We start from the raw sequence: 19,704 nt of genomic DNA, 5'->3' as shown, positions 1-19,704 counted from the left end.
GCCATCGTAATTTATTGCATAGCTGCTGATTTTTATTTTTTAAATATTTATATTTATCTAGAGATTTCTCAACTGCACACATACTAGAAACATGCTGAGAGAGCTCAGTTTCAGCACTTTGACAAAGGAATGTAAACATTAGCAGATACATTTGGTAAACAAAAGCTGTTATCAGAAATTTGGCTGAGGGGGTCTGGGGTGGTATTGTAATGCTAGGTACACACAATACAAATTTTCTGTTAGATATACCTGCCAGATCGATTTTTTTTTTTTTTTTTTTTTTTACCCCATCTTAATTTTTGATTTTCCAATCAATTCTTAGATCGATTTCTGTTCACTTCTATGAAATCGATCTGGCAGGTAAATCTAACAGAAAATTGTATTGTGTGTACCTAGCATTACTTAAAGCCAGAGATCCCCTGCCCAGTGCAGGTTACAATGGCATTAGCCCCCAAACCCCCGAACCAGAGAGCACCCTCAAGTACAGGTAGCTATTTTAAGGACCTATTTCCACTAAAGCCTACCGGTCTGTTTCCACTAATTGCAATTTCCCTGGTGCCTCCATGTCGGCATACTGATGGGTTAGCTCCGCCCCTCTAACCCCTATAGGACCAATTAAAGATTATATATATATATATATATATATATATATATATATATATATATATATATATATATATATATATATATATATATATATATATATATATATATATATATATATATATATATATATATATATATATATATATATATATATAGTCCCTACCCCTTCCACCGCATTCTTTTTCCTGTCCTCAGACACTGTAGGACCTGTGTCTTTAAATCTCTTTAGTTAGTGTTTTTTTGTTTTACCAAAAATATGTTGTTCCTTCTTTAGAGTTAGACTTTTTATTTTCTTTTATATTCAAAACTCCCCTTATCCCAGCGCAGGTTAAGCTTCCTGCGATATGGGTTGCTAAATACACCCGTTTTTTTAGTTACCTGACTTCCAGGTACAGCCACCTCGGTTTCAGCTAAATGCTGGTAGAGACATCCAGGGAGTTGATCCGCATCCGCTATGGGACATCGCTTGCCTGCCGGGGATCCGCCGGTCAGAGGATTGCCTTACAGCCGCCTTCTGAATGCCCAGAAACGCATGGAGTGTCCTGCAAGGAGGTAAGGGGTGTCATGGCGGCGGAACACGGGACGCGTGTTCTCGGCGGGCGGAAGTGACGTCGGGGCATGCGCAGTCCGCCGGGAAAGGTCATTTGACACCAGGAAGTGCGGCGGACATGTTGGTTAAGGGCAGGGTGCCCTGCAATGACGCCAGCACGCACTAGGAGGGCTAGGGGCGGCCTATTTAAACGAGCTGGAGAAGCTCAGGGCAAGGCTGACCTAGGACAAGGCTGGTGCTGCGGCGGCTGACTCCTAGCTGCAGAAGTGAAGGCTGCTGATCTTTCTGCTCACGCAGGCAACAACAAAGGCCGAATGGAGGAAGGTGAAGCTTCTGATTTTTCTGGATGTAAGCAAATCACTGGATTAGCATCACTTATTGCCTTTTACAATAGGTCTAATTTAAGACATACTTAAAGAAAACTTTTGCTCTCTTTTCAGTGGACGTTTCTGCTGAGGCTGGCGATCAACATGGACCCTCTGGGTAAGGGGAGAGAAGAAAAGAAATTTTTTTTTTTTTATAAAAAGCTTTTATTGGTCCTGAGCTCATAAATATATAAATTATATTTTACAGCTCTTATGTGATACCGCCCGGACAAGAAAGAAAAAGAGGTGCTAATAGCCCTCAATCACAGTCAAGACAGAGAAGTGGCAGGACGTCCCAGAGTCGTCATTCAAGTACAAGATCTCACTATGGGGCGGCATCCTATCGTGATGAACGGTACTACAGATCATCACGTCGTTCGAGATCTAGATCCAGATCACCAAGAAGACGATCAATGCCGGACAAGAACCAATGCTGGGCCTGTCCTAATAAAGCAATGTAGGGAAAAACATTGTGCTCGTCGTGCCTGGGACAATTGGCGAAAGAAAACGAGTCTAAAACTGAAGATCTGGTTGAAGTCATAAGAAGGGTAGTAAGAGAGAAGTGGCTACCCTTTCCTCAGCAACAAGTACGTCGCAAGTCGAGTCAAAGGCTGCTGAAAAACAGCCAGATCCAGAAGGGTCGGATGAGGAGCCCTCCTCAGGCCTCTTCAGTTTCTCTCTCACGGCGCCTTTCATCTCGGCAGTAAAGGAGGCATTAGACTGGAAGGATCCGCCTGAGGAACAAGCCCAAAACAAGGAATATTATTCACACCTGTCTAAAAAACAATGTTCTTTTCCGTTAATGAAGGAAATTAAGAATATTGTATTAGAAGAGTGGGAGAAAGTAGAAAACAAATCATCCCTACATAAGTTTTCAAAACTTTACCCAGTTAAAGATGAAGAAGCACCCTTCTTGTCTTCTCCTCCAACAGTGGATGCATCTTTATCCAGATTAATGAAGCACGTCACACTACCAATGGAAAATACGGTGACATTCCAGGATGTTTTGGATAGGAGAATCGACAACGATTTAAAGAAGATATACCTTACTACAGGACAGCTATGCAAACCAGCCATAGCATTGACCTCGGTTGGAAGAGCGTTGAGTATTCGGACTTCCAATATAGAGGAAGCAATTGAAAAAGGAGTTGATGGGGCAGAGATTATTACAGCATTAGATGATATAAAGCTTTCTGCTGACTTCATCAGTGAAGCTGCAATGGATACCTTAAAGGCAGCATCCAGAGTTGTGTTGAATTCTATAACAGCCAAGAGAGCCCTGTGGCTGAAACACTGGAACGCAGATATAGGTTCAAAGCAAAGTTGGGTGAAGATCCCCTTTGACGGTACGTCTCTGTTTGGAGAAGAAATGGATAAGGCTATTACAAGGCGGCAAGTCTGGTCTTCTACCGCAGGATAGGCCAGCTAGGAAGAATTATCCAAATACTAAGAAACATACAACAAGCAAGTTTACAGATGCTAAGAGTTACAGGCCAGGAAGGACCTTCAGGAAAATTTGGAGAAGCACGCAGGCAAACTTTGCAAGATCATTGAAGACTTCAGACAAGCCCGGAGGACAGCAAAAGCAGCAGTTTTGAAGGTGCGCCCGCCCAGGCAGTGACGGAGGGGTCAAGATTAATGTCCTTCGTCAAGGTTTGGGTGGAAGAAATTCAGGATCCCTGGGTATCCTCAGTGATAAGAAATGGCCACAAATGGACTTTCCAAAGAATACCACAGGACAAGTGGGTTCCCACAAGAATTCCTACAGACCCAGACAAGAAGTAGTTGTTGATTCAATATGTAAAAGATCTGATCTCCCAGGGAGTAGTGTTAGTGGTACCAGACTCAGAAAGATTCAAGGGGATCTACTCCCCTCTATTTATGGTACAGAAGAAGTCGGGGGGATTCAGGCCGGTCATAGATCTGAAATATCTGAACAAGTCAATAAGAGTGCCAAAGTTCAAAATGGAATCTTTACAAACCATAATGATGGCAGTATCTCCAGGCGATTGGCTAATGTCTATAGACCTCCAGGACGCTTATTATCACATACCCATATATCATCAATACCAAAAATTCCTCAGGTTCTCAGTAGGGGATACTCATCTACAGTTTTGTTCGCTGCCATTCGGACTTTCAACGTCACCACGGACATTCACGAAGGTTTTAGTAGCGGCAATAGCCAAGTTAAGAACTCAAGGAGTGAAGGTTCACCATTATCTGGACGACATCTTAGTAGTGGCAAGATCCAGAGAAGAGTTATTGAGGGACTCAAAGAAAGTATCGGACTTCCTTTCCAACCTAGGTTGGGTCATCAATATAAAGAAAAGTCAGTTCGAGCCCAGCACAGTATTGACCTATTTAGGCGCAGTCTTCAATACAATAGAGGATACGGTTTCCCTACCAGAAATAAAGGTTCAAGACTTGATGGGAAAAGCGGAATGGATGTTTCATCAACACTCAGTGCCAGCAAAAATATACTAGGAATAATGTCTTCTGCCATAGCCATGGTGAAGTGGAGCAGGTGGCACATGAGACCTCTACAGGGGTTATGGTTAAGTCAATGGAACCATCACTCGATGACACAATCCATCAAGATATCACGACAAGCCAGGATGTCACTCTTGTGGTGGATGCAGCGCCAGAACTTGTGTCTTGCCAGTCGGTTGTCTCCATATCAATGGATCACAGTTACGTCAGACGCCAGCAGGATGGGCTGGGGAGCACATTGCATGGACAATTGGGCTCAGGGCCTGTGGAGTTATCCCCAAACAGACATGGTCTCCAATGTGTTGGAGTTAAGAGCGGCATACAGAGCGACTCAAGCCTTTGCACATCTGCTGGAGGGTCAAGCGGTGTGTCTGCAGATGGACAACAAGGCGGCAGTGGCCTATGTCCAAAAGCAGGGGGGAACCAGGAGCAAGTCCCTGATGAAGGAAGTAGAGCCACTCATGCAGTGGACAGAGGAGAATCTGTTGGCATTGAGAGCCATATACATACCAGGAACCCAGAATGCCAAAGCAGACTTTCTTTCCAGGAATCTGATAAGAAACAACGAATGGATGTTGAAGAAGGAGGTCTTCCAGATGTTAGTACAATGTTAGGCCTGCCCCAGCTGGATCTGTTTGCTTCAGACAAGAATCTCAGTTACCAAGATTCTTCTCCAGATTCCCGTCCAAGAAGGCGGAGGGAGTGGATGCCATGTCTCAGGCTTGGAGAGCAAGTATGATTTATGCCTTTCCTCCAACTCCACTCATCTTGAGGTTCCTAAACAGACTTCAGGTAGAGAAGGTGGAAGCAATAGTGGTAACTCCATTCTGGCCGAAGAGACCATGGTTTACCCTACTGTTGAAAATGTCGGTGACACCCTATTGGAAGCTTCCCCTGTTACCAGACCTCTTATCACAAGGAGAGCTGAGGCACCAGCATCTTCAGAGAATGTCTTTAACTGCGTGGAAATTGAGAGGGAAAATTTGCTAAAGGCAGGATTTTCCCGTGCAGTCGCAGGCACCTTGCTGAAAGCAAGAAAGTCTTCAACAAATAATACCTATTACAGAGTGTGGAGAAGATTTATTGATTTTTCTCTACAAAAGAATGTGGACTATCTTACTCCTTCGATTCCACACATTCTAGAATTTCTACAATCTGGGTTTGATATAGGTCTGACTGTAAGGACACTAAGAGTTCAAATATCAGCTATAAATCAGTTCAATCCACTTCCAATAGCGCTCAATGTTCAGCGATATCAACCATTCACAGATGCTTAAATCCTCTGATCATATGTACACCTTTAAAACAACCACATATCATAGTGCAGCACGCTAAGCATCAGATGACACCTACGTGCACCCTTTACACACTCTGCTACGTCCAGGGATGTGCAGGCAAACACCTTCACCGGGGCTGGGAGCTCTCCCCCCCCCCCCCCCCTTTCTTTCCCCGCTCACCAGATAGATTCTTTCTGTTATGCGTATCTCTCCACGCCGTCCTCCGGTGTGTCAATACCTCACAACACAAAAGGAACTTATCATGTGTAAAGACGTTTAATAAAAAACTTGCCCTGCTAAAAATGCATATGCGTACATTATAAAAACTTGTAACAAGCCCAACAATAATCACCGTTCTCCTTCAGAAGCGGTCCGGCAACGGCTCTCTTCGTTTCTCTTCCTACTTCCTACTTCAGCGCGTCACTCCTAGGCTCCGCCCTACCGGTTTCGTCAGCAACGCTGACTCATCAGGGGCTAGTGAGCATGCGCTGGTTCTTACATTCATATAGCCGAAATGGGTTCGGCCGCCCCTCCCACACCTCCCTCCCATTGGTCAAATTTCCCCTTCTGTCTATTCTGCTCGATCCTAATGAATGCCGCAGATCTAAAGAGGTGCCTACCCCCTATCCCCAGTTTCATATACCGTAGAGCACCCAACTTAAGAGATTAGTTGGTACCAAGCTGTGTGGATCCCCCAATAGGAAGGAAATTACAGGGATGGCAGAATAAAGGGTTTTACCCGTGTAAAACATGCAAGGCCTGTAAGATGGGCCTAACACAGAAAAGTATCATGGTTCGATCAGAAAGAACAAAGAAAGAATACAAGATAAATCAGTTTATTACGTGTGATAGTAATCACGTGGTATACCTGCTCACCTGCACATGTGGATATCAGTATGTGGGTAGAACCACACGCCCACTGAAGGAAAGGACAGGTGAGCACATATATAAGATAACTAAGGGGCACGAAAATCATAGTGTGTCCAGACACTTTAGGGAAAAACACGTGTGATCCAAGACAGATACAAATATGCGCAATTGAAAATGGGTGCACGGAGGTGTCAGCTGATGCTTAGCGTGCTGCACTATATGTGGTTTTTGTTTTAAAGGTGTACATATGATCAGAGGATTTAAGCATCTGTGAATGGTTGATATCGCTGAACATTGAGCGCTATTGGAAGTGGATTGAACTGATTTAGGAACTGAAGTGGTTTGTTCCGGAGCGCTCCACCGACTCTTTTAAGGTTACAGAGTAATACCAACCACTGCTATATCTCAAGCGCGATTCTGTTTTACAGTTTTATTCAAATATCAGCTATATCAGCTTTGGTCGGTGCACAGCTTACTTCACAGAGATTGGTACAACAGTTCTTTCAGGCAATCATGAAGTTAAGGCCTCCATTGCAGAAGATTTGTCCAAGCTGGGATTTACCTCTGGTTCTTGAGTACTTATCCTCAGAAGTATTTGAACCCCTAGAAGACTGCACTATATGGAATATGACCTTACAGATGGCCTTTTTGATTGCAGTGACATCAGGACGGAGAGTATCAGAGATAAGAGCTCTGGGGTGGAGAGAACCCTTCCTGGAATTCTTCCAAGACAGAGTGGTGTTAAGACCAATGTCAAATTTCCTCCCTAAGGTCGTGTCAGTAAAACATCTAAATCAGGAGTGGACTTTACCAGCATTTCCGGAGGAGGAAAGCTTTACTAATGGTCATCCATTAGACGTAGCAAGATGGCTGAAATGGTATCTTCAAGTGACCAATTCCTTTAGGAATTCAGAACATCTATTGGTGAATCCTGCAGGCCCAAGAAAGGGTAAAGAAGTCGCCATCAGGACTGTAGCAGCATGGCTAGTCTGTTTAATCAGGGAAGCATACAGAGCCAAAGGGTCAGAAGCTCCTTCTTCTACCTCAGCACACTCAACGCGGAGCATTTCCTCTTCATGGGCAGCTTCAGCAGGAGTCTCATTAATTAATATTTGCAGAGCAGCAAATTGGTCATCGCCTAACACCTTTATAAATCATTACAGAGTGAATCCGGCTTTGTTAACTTCTGTAAATTTTGGGAGAAGTGTATTGTCGGCAGTACATAAATAAGTTTTGATAGCACCCACCCGATTTGGTCTCTTTTTTTCTACTATACAAATCCCAACAATATGCCGCCATGGAGGCACCAGGGAAACAGGAAAATTGATACTTACCTTGTAATTTTCCTTTCCCGGTGCATCTCCATGTCGGCATACGTCCCACCCTGGTCCATCGTGTCTGAGATCTAAATTATTAGAATGCGGTGGAAGGGGTAGGGACCATATATATATAATCTTTAATTGGTCCTATAGGGGTTAGAGGGGTGGAGCTAACCCATCAGTATGCCGACATGGAGATGCACCAGGAAAGGAAAATTACAGGGTAAGTATCAATTTTCCTGTTTTTCTGATGCAGATTTCCCATAGGCATTCATTGGAGTCAGTTTTCTGCATCCAGAATCCACGTGTAGTAGAAACCGGCCCTAAACCGACTCCTAAAAATATGATCCTTTAAAAGTGAATTGGGCCTATTGTGTGATTATAAGAAGGTGATACAGACAAAGCTTTTTATTTTCCAACTAGCTTGGACACACTGCACCAGCACATAGTAATGTAGCACCACACCTTTTGAGAGACACCTGTGAGCTTTGTAATGTTTCTGCTGGCATTGCTGCTGAAGTCACCACCAGTACGGTGTTTGCGGTATGGGAGGGAAGCAGAACAAACCTCACACAGATGGTGTCCTTGCTGGGACTGAGCGTAACACTGAAGTGCGGTAAATGTATAACTACTAATCACCCTTCTGTTTTCTCATCCCTTGCAGAAAAAGGGCTATGTTACAGTTAGTGAAATAAACACATCTCTGAACTGGGAGAAGGAAAGGGCCAAGCATGTGCTGGTGAGTTTATTCTGTATTGCATTGTGCTAGGAGTCTGAATATAAGCAGCCAGAGTACTTTAACATTTCAGTCAAAAACAAATAATTTATCCAGCATTACCTGCATACAGATAACTGAAATATTAGACAGGTTTTCAGGGCTGCAACATAAACCTAATGTAATCCATACTAGGTAATTTCCTGGTCCACGGAATATAAATCAATAATAATTTCTAGGAGCAACTAACATAACTGCTCAGATACTATACTTCTACGCAGTATGCTTGCATTTATATGTGGGATAATTGAGGTTGCTCTGCACCTCTTTGGCCAAATATCTTTGTGCTATCTATAATTGCTGATGAACAGCTGTTTCAGAGACATGCGCAGTATGGGCAGTTTTCAAGGTTTGAGCATGAAGAACGATATAACCTGCCTCCTGTGTAGGAGGAGCCTCCCCAAGCCACTTTCATGCCAGATTGCAGGCTCCACTGTCGTTGGTTCTCAAGATAGTTTGTGTATCTCATCTAGGGAACCAGCAGGGCTGGGTCTGTAATTAGGCAAGGAATGTTTATCAGCAGTTTCTGAGACCACAACCATTCATATGTGCATGGATGACCTGCAGGCCAAGCAGACACAGACATATTTTTTTTACCACACCTGTGCCGAACCTGGCCTGAGATTTCAGTGCATACTTATAACTGGTGCTAAGTGAAAAGGAGCCTTGGAAAGGTAACAATGTTGTTTGTCATGAGAACAGCATATTCTGATGAGTTTACGCAATTTCAATATCTAAATACTTAAAGGACTCACGAGGCCATAACATTTTTTTTATTTTTTTTAATTTACCTGAGGCTTCTTCCAGCCCCTAGAAGTCATTTGGGTCCCTCGTCACAGCTCTGGTCCTCTGTGGGATCTCACTGGTGCCTTTGACTACTGTGCAGTACTCTGTTGATGACGCGGGCGCTCGCACATCCTTGCGATCCTTACAAGCTGCCAGCGGAACCCCGAAGAACTGAGCTGCAGAGAGGAACCCAAATTAATTGTAAGTGCTGGAAGAAGCCCCAGGTAAGTAAAACTGCATTTTGTTTCTGGCCTCATGAGTCCTTTAAGAAAATCTGAAATAAGGAGCTAGTCTCAATCATTGCTGAAGTCTTTTAGAAAATGCTGCTTATCTGGCTGCTGTGGCAGTTATCCATCTAACCCAGAAGTATGAAAATTAAGTGAGTGGCTGCCTCTATTCAGTGACGGCTGCAATTTTTAAGGAGCTCTGGATACTTAACCAGCAATTTGTCCAGCCTGGCTATGCAGCCCTAAGGTATATTTTAAAATTGTAGTCCACCAAATGTGCGAGTGCTTGTACTGTCCCTCCAATGGGAGGACAGAGTTGGTCCTTTGCAGCAGAGAATGTACCAGGGCATGTTGGGCCATTTCTAGGACAAATTTCTGATATAGTAAACCACTCTTCCCAATCCCTTGGAGGGACAGTTGGTGACAAGACCATATACTCTGTACGGCGCTGAGTAATATGTCAGCGCTTTATAAATAAAATTTACAACAAGATCATACAATACCTGGCAAGCAATTCTGATCATTTTAGTAGAAATCTATCATACAACTATTCTTGCCCTGTCTATTTTTTGATCAGAAAAATATGCGTATAGTCACCGTAAGCGGTTACACTGTTGTGATTTACTGATGGTGATTAAGCTGCAGTTGGTGAAGATCTCTGTGTGTAATTTTACATGCGATTCAGATTTGTGATCAGTACTTCATGCTGCAGTTTTTTTTTTTTTAGTTTGATGGCATCCAGGGAAAATCAGAATTGCAAATGGATTTGCAGTGTGCAGGGGGCCTGAGGCAGTTGTAATTCAGCTTTTGGAGGTAGTATTTATTATCTTCCTGTTATCTTCCTCTAGGAACACTTACTGAAGGAAGGCTTAGCATGGCTGGACTCACAGGCAACAGATGAGCCTCAGTACTGGCTACCAGCTCTATTTACTGAACTTTACTCTAAGCAAATTACTCCTGAGGGGTCTAGCGAGGGACCACCGTGACACCAGCAGCTGGAAATAGCAATTCTCCACTACCTCAGACTCCTCTGTCTTACAAGAAAAGCCTCTGAGGGAGACTACTTCTCTTTTAGGTTGGGCTACTGTTCTGCTGGGACTGGGCAAGATATGACACGTATATCCCATTGGTATCTAGAAGCCTTGTTTTCCATTTGCTTCTCTGAATGCTCCACTCTTCTCCCAGACCCCTCTTTACAGTTATCCAGCTGGGCACAAAAGAAGCACCAATGTAGACAAGACATCGCAGAGAGCATCCATTAGTGGAGTTTACCCACAGACAAATAGTGGCCTTTTTCTTCTTGTATAATAAATACTGTGCCGTAGACTGAATCTGCTGACTACCATCTCCAGAGAACACCTGGAAATTTAAAAAATATGGAATGTATGCAATTCACTGCAAAATTCAGTTCCAGATCAGTCTGCACAAAGAGCAATCTTGTATTCCAATGTACTTATACTTTCTACAATAAATATTGTAATATATAATTCAGCTAGCGTCTATGTGCATATAGAAAACATGATGTGGTGCAATGTACGGGATAGTTGCAGTTTCTCAACCTTCCTACCGTTTAATATAGAGTTTTCATAGTAAAAACAGCTTAATAGAAACACAAAACTTACTCAGGGGGTTGATGACGCTAGTTTGCGAAACCGGTCGGGAAGGAGACAGGCGGCACCTTCACACTGTCCTTTACTGCTGACCCATACACACATGCAACTTTCTCAGGGTTCCCATTGCATGGGCCCCGTATGTACGTTTTGTTTTTATGCTATTTTTAAGCTGCTTTTACTATGAAAACTCTATATTAAACAGTTTACGCTTAGAGTTACCATTTTTTTTTAATGAGGTTTACTAATATCCATTCGTGAGAGGAATCATTGCTGAATTCATGGATCCTGGCTGTTGCTTCCGGTTGTCCTACCAAAGCGTTGATACAACCTTATGTGGGTTGTCATCAGCTGGTAAGCCCCTTTCCTTTTTTGGGTATCCATGATTGCAGAGCTGTGCCATGAACCCAATATTTATTGTGGTGGATATTTACCTGCTTTTATCCTTTGTTGAAGACTTGTCTTGTTTTTGGACTCTGCATTGAGCATATATAATTTACCTGTTTGTGAACTCTGGTGTTGATGTAGCAAAGTGCTAGCTACAACCCTCCACAGAAATGTATTCAAAAAGATGCTCCATGGGCTGAGCAATCCACCACGGCGGTGATGGATGAGCTGAGCTCGTCATTACTAACAAGCTGGTTAAAGAGGCAGTGTAGTGAAATGTATTATTTACTATTAATCACATATCAGTTATTTTTAAAAAAAACAAACCTATATTTCTCCGTAGACCTTGTGTTAAATAAAAGTAGATATCACTTACTTCTGCTTTCCAGAGAGTTGAGCTCCTTAATTTGCATACTACGCGATGCAGGAACATCACTGATACTAGACACTCCAGCTGATTATAATGCTGACTCACACACTACAGCAGCCAACAATAGGTCCCTCGGCACCTCCCGCTGGGTGGGATTTCAGCAGACTGTAGTGCGTGTGTACGCACTGTCGACGGACTGATAAGGCTGTTCCTGAACGATCCGCCGCAGATCGTTCAGGAACAGCCTTATCAGTCCGTCGACAGTGCGTACACACGCACTACAGTCTGCTGAAAACTCGCCCAGCGGGAGGTGCAGACGGACCAGTCGTTGACTGCTGTAGTGCGTGTGTACGCACCTTAGAGAGCTGTGCTGTTCTCTAACTAGCTAAGTAAATAAATAAACAAAGCAGGCTACTAATTAGTTATATATGTAGCAGCCTATCTATTTACTTAGCTAGTTGTGTGTGAGAACAGCAGCTCTCTGTAGTGTAGGTGAGGTTATAAATCAGCTGGAGTGCCTGGTATCAGTGAAGTCCATACGTCGCATAGTATGCAAATTAAGGAGCTCAGCTCTCTGGAATGTAGAATTAAGTGATATCCTCTATTTTTTTTTTTTTTAACACAAGGGCCTCGATTCATAAAGCATTATCTCATGAGGTAATGCTGAAAACAGCAGACTTTACTGACCACTTAGCAAAATGTCAATTCATAAAGGCTGTTACCGCATGAAAAGCTGACATTACCGACCAGGTAGATAAATTACCGACTTGGCTGCAGTTACCGACAACACGTCAGTAAATTGTCAGCAAATGTCAATTCATAAAGCCTTCAACAAGCGGTAAGCCTGTCGGTAGTTACCGACACCTCTGGTGAGGTCTTAACAAGTTACCGACAGCTCTGATTAATGCAAAGTGCAGAGAGCCGAAGTCTGTTTGATTCATCAGTGGGAGAGCCAGAGAGAGCCGTCTGTGTGATTCATTTCTGCAGGGCAAAGAGGGAATCGGGACACTGCTCTACTTTACCGCTCAATGGGCTGCGGTAATTTACCGACCTCCAAGGGCAGCTGGGGAAATCTTTATGAATTAGCACACAGACCGGGAAAATACCGAGTGCAGTATTTTCCCGACAAGATTTTGTTTATCGCACTGCTGTTTATGAATTGAGGCCATGGTCTATGGAGAAATATATGCTCTTTATTTCAAATAACTGATATGTGATTAATGGGAAATAATAAACTGCCCCCTTTAAGCACTTCTTAATCTGCGGCAGTTTAGGAATGGAATTATTTGTTCCTCCTGCTGGTTAAAACAGTTTAAGAAGAAAAAACTGCAGACTCTAGGATCTAAACAGACGCAGCAGTAGGTAATTGCTAAGACACCTATGATGGCCTCTCCCAGCTTTTTCATCTTGGTATTCCTTTTAAAGTGGTGTAGAAGGGCCATGAATAGCATAAGAATGTGTTCTATTATAAGGAGATAATATATACAAACTATTTCACACTAAAAAATACATTAACACGTTTACTTCTGTATGCTTCCATCATCCATCCAAATAAAACTTTAGTCACATTTTGAAAACAGAGGGGCCTAAAAATGTAAGGATTATGAAGCAAACTTCCTTTATAAGGCGGGGTCATGCTTGAGAAAATCTGCAGCGTCTTGCTGAATACAAAAACTGCAGGCGGAATTACATGTAATAATTATATCATGCTGCTGTGTTTTCTGGAGGCAAATGCAATTTCACATTGCGTTAAAAAATAAAAATACTACAACCCTGCACTACTTTCCCACACAACACGTGCTGTTACATTCAAATTAAAGGCTACTGTAAAAAAAAAAAAAAAAACACACTTTGCAAAACACGGAATAGTCTGCGATTTCAAGTATGATCCGCCCTTACTCATCTAGGTAATGGAGCATTCTCTTCCAAAATGTTTCCCACATCCTGCCTCTTAGTATTGGGGGCACCTTGCATTAGCAGGGATAGTGCCAACTTTACCATTCCTGCAAATAAGTCCTGGTGTACACCATTAGTGCTTTTCTAAGCGCCAATGATCTGAAAAGCACAAGCTATAGGAATGTTTACTAAACTCACAGCTGTGCTTTGTGGTCTAGAGACCAGAGGACCAGCAGGAGCCTGCCTGCCTGCCGCCTTTCCCTTTAAAGAGAACCCGAGGTGGGAATTACTTTTACTATTGGGGCACAGAGGCTGGTTGTGCGCAGTAAGACCAGCCTCTGTTGCCCCATCGTGTGCCTCCATGTCCCCCCTGCTCGCCGCTATACCCCCCGCATTGCTGGCTGTGTCGCCAGCTCAATGTTTACCTTGCGCTGTCAGTCAGCGCCGCTCCCCCCGCCTCCTCCGCATCGGCGCCACCCGCCGCGTCACTTCCCTCCTATCAGCGGGAGGGAAGGGACACGGGCGGGTGCGCCGATGCGGAGGAGGCAGGGGAGCAGCGCTGACTGACAGCGCAAGGTAAACATTGAGCTGGCGACACGCTGCGTGTCGCCAGCAATGCGGGGGGTATAGCGGCGAGCAGGGGGGACATGGAGGCACACGATGGGGCAACAGAGGCTGGTCTTAGTGCGCACAACCAGCCTCTGTGCCCCAATAGTAAAAGTAATTCCCACCTCGGGTTCTCTTTAAATTAAATCCAAAAAAATGGAAAAACATTTCAAGGACCATTGTCACAAAAAATTTAAATATATATTTAAACACATACAAATAAGAAGTATATTTCTTCCAAAGTAAAATGAGCCATGAATTCTCTTCTATGTTGCTGTCACTTACAGTAAGTAGTAGAAATCTGACATTACTGACATGTATTGGGCTAGTCCATCTCTCCATAGGGGATTCTTGGCATGGCCTTTATTCTTTATAAAGACACTCCCTGAAAAAGATTTATACAAAGATGCTGGCCAGCCTGCCTGCTTCACCATACATTCTGACATTAGACACTTTGTGGGCAGTTGGACGGAGCAACTGCCATTCACTAAGTGCTTTTGAAAATAAAGAAAAGATGTAAGAACTGAAAAGTTAAACTATCTCCATCACAAGTACAAGTGCACAGGGCTCTATTCCACAGAAGGCAGTACACCTGTAAAACCTGATTCAGTCCAAACAATTATAGTACCGGTTGGAGTGATATTTTGGTCTATGATATGCCACTGCCACTCTTATGAGAATACACATACATACATTTTATATGTTATCCCTAACTAAACCGCCGCTATAAACTATCTAAATCCCCCCATACTCCCCGGGGCACACCACGGGGAGCGCTTCCGTGTGAGGCAGGGCTATGAGCTGCAGCCCTGCCTCACGTGTCTGTCAGCAGCAGATTGCCGCCTCTCCCCCGCCCCTCTGTCTTCCTTCGATCAGAGGGGTGGGGAGAGGCGGAGATCCGCCGCTGACAGACGCATGTGAGGCAGAGCTGCAGCTCATAGCCCTGCCTCACACGGAAGCGCACAGGGCAGCAAAATCCACGACCAAGAAAGTAGTGGATTTTGTGGGGGAGAGGTTGGGGGGGATTTAGATAGTTTAGAGTGGCGGGAATGCGGCGGTTTAGTTAGGGATAACATATTAAACATTTATGAAATAATAATACTTTTTTTTAGAGACTTCAGAGTCTGTTTAAGTGTACCTCTGGTGTAACTAAACACCAAGACGTACGCTAATACTGCAAAGTTATTACGATCTGTCATGTCTGTAAGAATCCTGACCGGAGCCTGTATCAGCCAGGTTCCAGGATGTAACTCGACCCCCAAGCAGCACTGAAATAGAAAAACAAAAGGCCAATGCAATTTTCTATAAGGGGGTGGAGCAACATGTTGGGACACATGTCAAGCACCATTTCCAGAAAATCTAAGTTATAATGTTTGTATATTTTAACTGTGAGCCAGCTGTCTCACACCACTAAATGCAACAAGCCTTTCTATAAATGATAGAACTTCCATCTCTACTTTTTAAATCCTTTAGCTGTATATAATGATAAAGCAGCCACATGACCACACGGATTGTCAGTCTGGTCATATGATCAGGTTCTCCCCTGCTTTTCATTGAAACTATGCCATTGTATGTACAACCAACAGGCAGCCTGAACGGTTTCACAAATAAAACTGGCTTGCATGGAAACGTAACCTCTTCAGGACCACAGGCTTTACTTCCCCTAAAGACCAGGCTATTTTTCACAAAATTGGCCACTGCAGCTTTAAGGGCTCACTGCAGGGCCACTCAACCCCCCCCCCCCCCCCCCCCCCCAAAACAGAGCTCTCTGTTGGTGGAGTCTGACCGCTCCAATGTTTATTTTACAAATATTTCTATATTTTGATAATCTTTACCATTTTTTTCCCTTCTCCCCCCCCGCCACCAGCCAATCAGCGCGAACGGCTGTGATAGGCCACAGCCTATCACAGCGGATCAGATTTGTCCCTCCGGAGGGGACAGCCGAGTGACATGGCTGTCCCCTGTACAGTGCTGCCTCAGATCGTAGAGCTGTACGTACTAAATACATAGCGTCTAGTCGCCAGCGATCGCCGTTGGGAGACTGAAGCAAGGAGGCGGTATGCGCGCAATCTCCTGCAAAAGCCAGCCCCAGGACTTTACGCCGGTCAACGTTAGGCGGTCCTGGAACTGCCACGCCCATCGTGTGAGGCAATACTAGAGCGGTTAATTCAATCTTTATGCAACATGGAACTGAGCAAATCAAGAACGGAAAATAAGTGCAAATCCAATCCGCATACAATTTGCATGAAATGGTCAACGAGATGTTATTTCTGCCTTATATGCACATCTTATAGTATTGCATGCAATCCAGAATTAATCCAGAAAACTAGAACTGGGGTGCACAACAATTACAATCTTACCCTTCTGCCGCCCGCATCACGCCAGTGGGCGTGGCCGCGGCGGCAGCCCCAGGACCGCCTAACGCCAATTGGCGTTAAGTCCTGGGGCTCTGTTTTGCATGAGATCGCGCGCATAGTGCGCGTGCATCTCATGCTCGGAGGGCGGAGCTCCGCCCCGCCTTCAGTCTCCGAGCGGCTATTGCCGCTCGGGAGACTGTTAGAGTAGGTGTAGCGCTGCGATGAGCAGCAGCGCTGCACTGGGGACAGCCGTGTGATACGGCTGTCCCCATGGGGGACAAGAGAGCCATCGGCTCTCATAGGCAGAAGCCTATGACAGCCGATCGCCATAATTGGCTGGCTGTGGGGAGGGAGAGAGGGAAGACATTTAAAGAAACGGGTTTTTAGAGAAAAACAAACAATATTTATTTTAAAAAAAAATAAACATGGGGGGAGCGATCAGACCCCACCAACAGAGAGCTCTGTTGGTGGGGAGAAAAAGGGGGGGGGGAATCACTTCTGTGCTGAGTTGTGCGGCCCTGCAGCTTGGCCTTAAAGCTGCAGTGGCCAATTTTGCTAAAAATGGCCTGGTCACTAGGGGGGTTTAGCCCTGCAGTCCTCAAGTGGTTTTTAAGAACTGTTTAAACAGGAGTATGAGACACCACTTACCCATTCACAGCAGGATCACAGGACAAGAGACCTGTGGACTAAAGAAGATTGGAGGCCACTGTACATCCGAGAAGGCCAGTACGTGGCTTTTGGCCCACAGGTGCACTGAAAACAAATCCTGAAGATAAAAGATCGTGGAGAATACTACTACTGAGGTACTTCAATCTCAATTCCAATAATTGTTTCCCATTAGGCTCCCCCACTACCCGCTAATGGTGAACCTTCTCCCTCCATAAACTACTACTGTGGCTACCTCTGGGATCACATGACATCCAAGCAATCAACCAGGTGACGGAATCACTCCAAGATTTCAGCTCCAGTCAGTACTGTCTCAACTCCTCCCACATTTCTGCAACACCCCCCCCCCCCCCCCCCCCCATCACTTCTCTGCAGGTACACCCCCCTCCCCCCAATAGGTGGGATAAGCACATGACCACCTTAACCTCCCTGGCGCTCAATTTCCCAGGGATTTCTGCAACAAGTGATCACATTTTCATAACTTTTTCCTGTAACTTGCCAAAATGTGTCAAGCAAGGGTCTAGTATACAGTGCAGGAGTGTATTAATGTATGTATGTCAATACCACTCACAGCATGTTTTGTGTGGACGTGTATAACAGTCGTATAACAGTCAATACCACTAGGGAAGTTAGTCACAATACCATTAGGTCGGTCACTGCAATGACATGGAAGCCTGCTTCCAAAAGCCAACGGGACTTGACTGGAATACCAAGTACAGTTATGTGAAAAACTATTTGCTCCCTTCCTGAATTCTTATTCTTTTGCATGTTTGTCACACTTAAAGGGACTCCGAGCTCTGATTAAAAATAAAATTTGAACTTACCCGGGGCTTTCTCCATTCCAGCCGTGGTCGGGACGTCCCACGCCGGCCTCCTGGCTCTTCTCCCGGCGGCTGTCCGCATAGCGCGGACAGGCCGGGCCCCCGGGCGACACTGGCGAGTGACGGGGCTTCTCCTTCCCTATACGTCACGAATGACGTCACACGCCGGCCGCCGCGCGTCATGACGGCGGCCGGCGTGACAGCACGGCGCATGCGCGATTAAACCGCGCATGCGCCGTGCTGTCACGCCGGCCGCCGTCATGACGTGTGACGTCATTCGTGACGTATAGGGAAGGAGAAGCCCCGACACTCGCCAGTGTCGCCCGGGGGCCCGGCCTGTCCGCGCTATGCGGACAGCCGCCGGGAGAAGAGCCAGGAGGCCGGCGTGGGACGTCCCGACCACGGCTGGAATGGAGAAAGCCCCGGGTAAGTTCAAATTTTATTTTTAATCAGAGCTCGGAGTCCCTTTAAATGTTTCTGCTCATCAAAAACCGTGAACTATTAGTCAAAGATAACATCATTGAACACAAAATGCAGTTTTAAATGATGGTTTTTATTAAGTGAGCGAAAAAACCTCCAAATCTACATGGCCCTGTGTGAAAAAGTGATTGCCCCCCTTGTTAAAAAATAACTGTGGTTTTACACCTGAGTTCAATTTCTGTAGTCACCCCCAGGACTGATTATTGCCACGCCTGTTTCAATCAGGAAATCACTTAAATAGGAGCTATCTGACACAGAGAAGTAGACCAAAAGCACCTCAAAAGCTAGACATCATGCCAAGATCCAAAAAATTTCAGGAACAAATGAGAACAACAGTAATTGAGATCTATCAGTCTGGTAAAGGTTATAAAGCCATTTCTAAAGCTTTGGGACTCCAGCGAACCACAGTGAGAGCCATTATCCACAAATGGCAAAAACATGGAACAGTGATGAACCTTCCCAGGAGTGGCCGGCCAACCAAAATTACCCCAAGAGCGCAGAGAAAACTCACCCGAGAGGCCACAAAAGACCCCAGGACAACATCTAAAGAACTGCAGGCCTCACTTGCCTCAATTAAGGTCAGTGTTCACGACTCCACCATAAGAAAGAGACTGGGCAAAAACGGCCTGCATGGCAGATATCCAAGGCGCAAACCACTTTTAAGCAATAAGAACATTAAAGAGAACCCGAGGTGGGTTTGAAGAATATTATCTGCATATAGAGGCTGGATCTGCCTATACAGCCCAGCCTCTGTTGCTATCCCAAACCCCCCTCAGGTCCCCCTGCACTCTGCAATCCCTCATAAATCACAGCCACGCTGCTGACAAACAGCTTGTCAGAGCTGGCTGTGTTTATCTCTATAGTGTCAGTCTGCTGCTCTCCCCGCCTCCTGCAGAACTACTGATTGGAGGGAAGGGACGGGGGCAGGGACCGGAGCTATGCAGGAGGCGGGGGAGCAGCTGAGACTGACACTACAGATGTAAACACAGCCTCACAGCACGGCTGTGATTTATGAGGGATTGCAGAGTGCAGGGGGACCTTAGCGGGGTTTGGGATAGCAACCGAGGCTGGGCTGTATAGGCAGATCCAGCCTCTGTATGCAGATAACATTCTTTAAACACACCTCGGGTTCTCTTTAAGGCTCGTCTCAATTTTGCTAAAAAAAAAACCACATTCGGCTGAGAAAGGTAGGCAACCTCACAGACACAGCCCAGTGTGAGGTGAAGGCGAGACGACCTCAGTACCA

At 45.0% G+C, this 19,704-nt stretch overlaps 1 protein-coding gene across 2 annotated transcripts in view; it reads left to right on the top strand.

Moving 5' to 3' along the window:
* SNF8 (SNF8 subunit of ESCRT-II) overlaps positions 1-10,756 on the top strand; it is a 62,584-nt gene extending 51,828 nt beyond the window's left edge. For both annotated transcript variants that reach the window (XM_068264226.1, XM_068264227.1), the window contains exons 7-8: positions 8,142-8,216; positions 10,114-10,756. In XM_068264226.1, coding sequence (XP_068120327.1) covers positions 8,142-8,216; positions 10,114-10,251 — 213 coding nt within the window. In that variant the 3' untranslated portion in view covers positions 10,252-10,756. The remainder of the gene's footprint in view (positions 1-8,141; positions 8,217-10,113) is intronic.
* The last annotated feature ends 8,948 nt before the right edge of the window (positions 10,757-19,704 follow it).

This window comes from Hyperolius riggenbachi, chromosome 12, assembly GCF_040937935.1.
Source record: "Hyperolius riggenbachi isolate aHypRig1 chromosome 12, aHypRig1.pri, whole genome shotgun sequence".
NCBI lineage: Eukaryota > Metazoa > Chordata > Amphibia > Anura > Hyperoliidae > Hyperolius > Hyperolius riggenbachi.
The sequence above is the reverse complement of the archived record's forward strand: the minus strand, read 5'-3'. Positions and strand labels throughout refer to the sequence as shown.